We start from the raw sequence: 7,700 nt of genomic DNA, 5'->3' as shown, positions 1-7,700 counted from the left end.
CACATTGCTTGTAGGCCCCACATATCTCCATTGGGCCCCACACGGTTTGTGGGCCCCACACGTTACCCCATCTGGTACGCTAGCTCGGATCCACATATCCGGTGCCTTACTAGCTCGAGTTCCTATAACCCTCAAACGGCTTGTGGACCCCACATGGCGCGTGGGCCCCACACATCTCCGATGGGCTCCGCACAACTTCTAGAACCCTCATATTATTATTATTATTATTATTATTATTATTATTATTATTATTATTATTATTATTATTATTATTATTAATTTAGTTTTTCAAATGCAAGCATACTTTGTTCCTCCATCATCACTCACTACATGTCATGTTATCTCCTTTTATCATTCTTCCCATGCTAATTTCCCTTCATCATTCTTCCCCCCATACTTGGTTCCCCCCATCATGACTCCCCTATGTCTTCTTTCCCATGCTTTCCCCAAGCTAAGTCTATAAATAGCCCTTTCATTCCAAGCACAAAGGAGGAGAGTTCTTAGTGGTGGTGAGGAGAAGATTTCAAATATTGAAGTTTTCTATTATAAGTTTGTGAAACTAATTTTTTTTTTAGTGAAGATCAAGAGGTCAATTGATCTTGTTTCCTATCGGTGCTGAGTCACCCTATTTGAAGAAGGCACTCTGTAGTGCCTCGAGTTAGAGTTCAAGAACAACTCTCGGAAAGACGTTGTAGAGTGGCCCTAGTAGACTCACCAACAGGAAAAGAAGATTGGAGTAGAGGAAAACGAAAGAAGATCAAGCGGTCGACTGATCCCGTTTTCTACCGGTGTCGAGTCACCCCATCTGAAGAAGGTACTCCGTAGTGCCTTGAGTAGGAGGTCAAGAACAATCCTTGAGAAGGCGTTGTAGACTAACCCCTGCAGATTCACAGACAAGAGAGGAAGACCGAAGGAGAAAAAGACGATAGGTAAAACCAATGAATTTTCTCTTCCTATGTTACATCTCCGCCCCCTTTCCGAACCGGCCTCTACTGATTTATTTGATTTTATTTGATTTTTTGTTTTTTTATTTTAAATAGCTTCTTTTTAACCCATAAAAAACCAAAAAAAAAAAAAAATCATAAAAGACACAAAAATTCAGACAAATTTTCAAAGAAAATTCAAAAATTTTTAAGGCTTTGAAACTTATTTACATTTGAAAATTTTTGAAGAAAAAATCCAAGAAAGTTTCCAACATGTTTGGCAAAGGTTAGATCTGTTTCCTTACATTCAAAATTTTCAAAAATACATTCTAAAGTCATATCTTTAAAACTATGACTTTCATGATTGTTGTCTAAAATTATGTTGTATTCGGAAGAACATTGTAAAAACCCTGAAAAATCAATGGTCTCGACCAAGACCTTAAACTGGTTTTCCCCCAAACTAGTCAACGTTTGACCGGTTCACCATTCCCAGATCGGTTCATCCCGGTTTTCTCCATTTCGCTTGTATACTATTATTATATCCAGAAAATTCACAAAAATCGCAAAATTTTCAGAAATTCCAAAAATATTTTCACATTTTGATTTCAACTGATTTTATTTGTGTTATTTTGAAAGTTCGGGAAAAATCGCAAAAATCACAAAAATCATTTTCACCCTTAGGAAAAATCACAAAAATATCTTTTTAGGTACAAAAATTATTCAAATCCCGAACAAATTTTAAAAACCTCCCGAAATATTATTTTTGATACTAAAAAAAAAAAAACCTATAGATTTCAAAACCCCCGAGAGCGTATTTTGTATCCTATCTTCGATTTTCCTTCCCAATGATTGCAAACAAGAACATTGACTCTTTGGAGTACTAGATTGCCCCGATTATGAGGGAATACCTATATAGTATTTTCATTCTTTTGATTTTTGAAAGAGAGTAATCTTTAAAGACTTATTACATTTATTTTGGGATAATTCTTTATTAATCTAGTACTGTTCGTAAGAACGGGCGTGTAAGGGGTGCTAATACCTTCTCCTCGCATAACCGTACAACCAAGCCCGACTCTGGTAACATAGGCCGATTCTACCCTTAATGGGGTAGCAATCAAGTGTTCTAACCGCACTTCCAAAGGTTAGTGCGACTCCACCACACTTTTTTTTTCCACAAAAATCACATTTTTTAAAATCACACATTTCCATCCATTCTTCTCAGTTTGCAAGCCAAACCCATTTTTAAAGCAAAGATTGGTTCTCTGGGCCGGGTCCGGGATGTCGCAACAGATATCTTTACAAAGCCAATGTCTAAGTCATCGGTTCTCTGGGCTGGGTCCGAGACGTCGTGACAGATACCTTTTCAAAGCCAATGTCTAAGTCATCACTTCATTATTTTCACACCAAACTTTGCCTCCAACTTGGCAAGGTTTGCGGGAGGGCATTAGCAACTCATCACAGCTCGACCCTCTCAATGCATGTGCATCATTCACTAAAACCACCAATCTAGCTCTAATCAGTGGAGAGTCATTTGAGGGACACTAGAGCTCTCACGTCAATAAATTCGATCCACGAAGATAATTTAGCAACTCCTACAAATTAGGATACTTCACACCAACAAGACAATAAATTTAAACTCTCACCAAAGAAGGAAGAATCAAATCAGCATGAAGATCCCTTCAACGACAGTAAAATCCAACCAAAGAAGAAAGATTCTAATCGACACGTAGTTCTGACATCCGATGGGAATCGTTGACGGTTTGGACTCAGCCGAGGATCATTCCATTGACGGTTATATCAAACAGCAAGCAATTCCGAATCAAACAGTCGACAGTACCGTCAATGGTAACATCGACGGTTTCAAACAGAATTGAACTCAGTAGCAAACTATTGACGGTTTCACAAAAGACTTGACCGTTGCTGCTGTACATTTATTGAAGATCCGATACCAATCGCGAAAGGACTTGACTTTATGGAATTCAAAATTCACAATTGTATTATGTATCTCCTTTAAATACTACTCTTCGTATAACCTAAGTGTTCACGTTGCCATTCATTGAAATAAAATTATTATTTCTCCCCAAACCTTTGTTTCATTTTTTCTTTACCCGGGTTATCAAAAAAAAAAAAAAAAAGTCTATACCTTTTTTAAAAAAAAAAATAGATACCAACTCCATAAATGTTGGGTGGCCTAGGGCACGGGTAAAGAAAACAATTGTTAGAAGTCAATATCGTGATATTTAAGAGGTAAATACGACAATAATCTTTTTATACGATTTAGCTTCAAGGAAAAAAAAGAAATTTATTTTTCTAACAGATACTATATAAGGATAAAGTATACATATGGAATTTATGCATATGACATACAAACATATTGACATTGATTAAACAGGTACCACATCAGGAGGTGGAAATTAAAAACTAAACAAGATTTCAGAAACTAGGCAAACAGTAACAGAGTATGGGACAACAAGAGCGAAGAACAGGTTTATAAGAAATAAACCAGAGAGAATGAGAGAGAGAGTAACACATTGTAGTAGAAGATAGTGGATAAAAATGAAATGGCAGCTTGACCCCTAGCTAGCTAGCTTTCTTGTATCCTCGGATGGGTTTTTATTTACTAATCTTCAGTGGAACGACTCATGCATGCATGCATGCATGCATGTGCAACGCGCAGTAGCTAGTAATTTTTCTAAGGGCATTTCTTCCGACCGCCGTGGGTGGTCAGGTGGGCATAGCAAGGGCAGACGTCAGCGTGGCCGGCGGTGCCGGGAGGGACGCAGTTGCAGCGGTGGCAACAGGCGTTGCATGCCCTTATGCACAGCTTGTGCCTCGACGCCTTGCTGCATCTCCTTTTGCACTCCGACCTGCAATCTGCACGCATGCAGGATCTATCAAATTTCATTATACTCTATACATAATATAGTGATCTTAGTGACCGTAAGGTCGCGGGTTTGATTTCCTCTTTAAGAGTTACCCCAGTGAATTAGCATGAATGCGTTAATGGGCGAGCGGCTTTCATTCCTTGAATTTGGTGTCGCATCATAGTATCTAAAGTGACGCAATAGTGACTGGGGTCTCCGGATTATAAAAATATATATATATTAATCCATCCGGTTAATTTGCACAATGTTTATCTATTTAAATTTAGAGTTCAAAAATTTTAATAACTAATTTTTGAATAAAAGTTGTGAGATGAGTACTAGTCGTTTGAATATGATTTGTTTTCAGTTTTCCAATCAACTTTTTCATAAGCACTTTAAATTTTTGTGACATTTTGTTTTTCTTCAACAAGGTTTAGTAAATAGTATGTTGACATAAGTTTTTATCTCTAAATATATATTTTGTATATATAATTTAATATTTTTCTATGATTAAGGCAACCACGTTAGTATGTTAGTTAAAAGGGATTAAATTAATGAGAGAAATATGTATATTTTATTTTCAGGAAATTGATATGATTTATAAATATGCAGAAGCTTTAGTTGCCCAAGCACCTAAATTGAACATCAACTCAGTCCATTTTTTATACGAAAAAATATTGCAATAGAACCAAAAGAAATGGGGTCAAATTTTGCACTTAATTTCATCACCAATTCAACTTTTTATTTCAATCATAAATATCATAATAGGTTTAAAATTCACGGAGGAAAAATATTGTATCATTATTTTTTCTTTCAGAAATTTGAGAAATCAAAGTGAAAAAATAAATAAATAAAGAAAGAAACATTGGTGAATAAGAGATCGAGTAATGGATCTAAGGAATAATAGTTGAAAGAAAATTCAGAAGGGATGAGTTCAAAGTACATATTGATGAAGCTCAGGAAAATCAGTTTTAACTTCTGAGCAAAGGAAATGAAAAACAAAAGCTTGATTAACTAAAACTATATATGTATTGCCCAGGAAAGCAGTTCTGAGCAATTCTCAGAATCTTAATTTGCCGTCTCACCTATTTTTCTACCCTTATGATGAGCTGCCAATGCCTTTCCACTGTGGATCTCCTGCACATAAGAACAGTACAAATTAAATTCATGGTATATATTTATGAATATATAATAACATATTAGTTTTAAATTTCAGGTTAGGTACGTAGAATACTAATTAACAATGAAAAAGTTGACGTATATACATAGGTATCTCTTACGAGTAAGAACCCTAAAATAAGGGTACCTGGTGGATTAGGACAAAGCAGAAGAAGAATGCGAGAAGCAGAGTTGTCATGGACTTAGCCATTTCCGCGGTCTGCCGGAATTCCAATACCCACCGGGAAAAGAAAGTGGGAGAAAATATTGGAAGGGAAGGGAGGGACTGGGAGAGAGGGAGAGATGGAGAGGGTGTAGGAGACTAGGAGTGGGATAGGCGAGCTGTATGGGAAAGTATTGAAGGAGCAAAATATGTGCATGTTTTAGGGTTTGAAGAGCTATAGGGCTGTATTTATAGAGCAGGTTTTTTTCTTTACTCAATTAAATAATTAATGCATGGGTGATAAATGGAAATATTTACTTCGTGGTTTCAACAGCATCCCCCTATTCATGCATACCTCCGCCGTGAATCTCCCAACTGCACCCCCTCTTTATCATTCACCATGCCGTTCGTGCACCCACACACACACACACACACACACAAACAAACGGATAAAAGACACCTGTCCTTTTTCTTTTCTTTTTTTCAATAATTCGGAAACTCCAATCATCATCGTGGCACTTTAGATACTATGGTGCGACACCAAATTCAGGAGATAAAAGCCGTTCGTCTCGTGACCTTAGAGTCACTAAAGTTACAAGTCGCTCTTACCACTTGAATTAATCTTTACCGCAAGTCACAAGTCGCCTACACCGACCATTTTTTAGATTTCCATCTACAATTCATACATACATATGTATAAAGCTTCTTTTTCTAGAAATCAAAATAAATTAAGCAACTTTGAACCTTATCTAGCGCTTAATTTCTCTTTCTTTTTACTTAAGAAATTTAGTCGGAGAAAAATAATCCGTTGAAATATTGTCCTGGCAGCAAAGGGAGCGTTGGTTGCATTAATTGACGTCGTATGAGGAGATTTAACTTCGGGATGCAACAGTACAACTTGTTATCTTTTCACATGACCCCATTAATTAATTAATAAATTATATATTATTCATTTAGTTGCCTTCATATTTTTACAGCCACATACAGCTACCTGGCCTTGGATTGGGATTGGATTCTATCAACCTATATAGATCATGGTTTTAAATAATGGCCGCGACTGTTATGTAATGTCGTTGCGGAGTGGTATTTTAGGTTTTTGATATCATTACTCACTGCAAAAACAGTGAGAAAAAAAAAATCACGGTCGTAGCAACCGTTATGGACCGCGATCATTACGTAACCGCTGCAGGACTGTTATATAGGGAAATTAACACGAAATTCTCAAAAACTTGTGAGAAACAAAATAGAGAAAAACACACGCCAAAAAAAAAAATAATCAGACACACAAGATTCACATTGGACTACAACGGTTTCTATATATCTTGTGCACAAGATTCACAATGGGCTATAAAACGGGTGAAAAAATTTTTCAACCCAAGCCTTCACTTCATTGACTAAGTTGCCTCAATAAAAAATCTCCCATTAAAAGAACCACGCAATATTATTTCAGGTCAGATCATCATCCATATCAAACACAATTAGGCTCCACAGAGCCCAACATGTTATGCCAAAAAAAATTTTATTTTTTATTTTTTCTTCTCACTTTCTCCCCCTCTTTCATAAATCATTCTCAATATACAATGTGACAAGAGAGGGGAAAGATTATAATGAGGATGACAATGATACAAAATTACTATTTTTTTAATCCTCACAAGAGATGCATTAATTAACATTATGGGGGTGGTTTGTTGGGAGATTTGGAAAGAAAGGAACATAAGGATTTTTTAGGGAGCATGCCTCTTCAGCCACCGAATCCTCTCTAGATGCTTCTCTTGTCTAATGTTGTGGTTGAGGTCCTATTCTATTCTTTTGAATTTGGACTGACATCCTTGCTGATTTAGGAAGATAGTGTGATGGATTTTGGGTTTTTCAATTTTTGGTTTTCTTTCTCAAGCCTCTAGCTTGAGTTTGTAAGTTGTGTTTTGGTTTTTGTGGCTTAATAAAATCCTTACCTTCTCTTAAAAACAAACACACACACGCACACTTTGAAAATACTAACTTCTTAGGAAAATATTTTATTTTGGTAATATTAGTAATTTGATATTTATGTTTTATATTTTTCAACTTCATCCTTCTTTCTTTTCTAGTTATTTTGTATTTGTACTATTCATATGTCTTATGTGTCTAATGTATTTTGTTTTATTCATCAATTTAGCACACATAAGAATTTATCACACATAAGAAGTATAAATACGCATACACACTTAATTTTTCTATCAATTGTGGTTTAAAACAAATGTAAATTTCTTGCCCTTACCAAATAAATTAGTTGAACTAAAGGATCCAAAATACACTAAAACTCTTTCTAATAAGGGTTAAAAACTTAAAACATGCAAGTGCGCTAATATACACAAGGTTGTGCGTGCTTGAAAAAAAAATCACAGCCGTTACACCTGCTGTTATTTAACATCCGCTACTCCCGTTTGCCATTACACCCGTTACTATTTTTTTTTTAAAGGATAAATTTATTAAAGGAGTGACAAGCAAGAAGCTTCAATCCTCCCGAATGAAAGAAAGATACAAAAAGGGAAAATGATGAGCTTAATCACCCTCCCAGATCATAGAAAATATAGGTAACTCTTCCCAATCCAG

General features: G+C 35.9%; 1 protein-coding gene across 1 annotated transcript; it reads right to left on the bottom strand.

Moving 5' to 3' along the window:
* Window positions 1-3,282: 3,282 nt before the first annotated feature.
* On the bottom strand, window positions 3,283-5,330 carry LOC131161775 (cypmaclein-like). Its single transcript, XM_058117739.1, has 3 exons — window positions 5,094-5,330; window positions 4,873-4,924; window positions 3,283-3,797 (listed from the first exon to the last, which is right to left on the bottom strand). The coding sequence occupies exons 1-3, from the start codon at window positions 5,154-5,156 to the stop codon at window positions 3,616-3,618; spliced, it is 297 nt and encodes a 98-aa protein (XP_057973722.1). The 5' UTR covers window positions 5,157-5,330; the 3' UTR covers window positions 3,283-3,615.
* Window positions 5,331-7,700: the final 2,370 nt, after the last annotated feature.

Source organism: Malania oleifera, chromosome 8 (genome assembly GCF_029873635.1).
Source record: "Malania oleifera isolate guangnan ecotype guangnan chromosome 8, ASM2987363v1, whole genome shotgun sequence".
In the NCBI taxonomy this organism is placed as follows: domain Eukaryota; kingdom Viridiplantae; phylum Streptophyta; class Magnoliopsida; order Santalales; family Ximeniaceae; genus Malania; species Malania oleifera.
The sequence above is the reverse complement of the archived record's forward strand: the minus strand, read 5'-3'. Positions and strand labels throughout refer to the sequence as shown.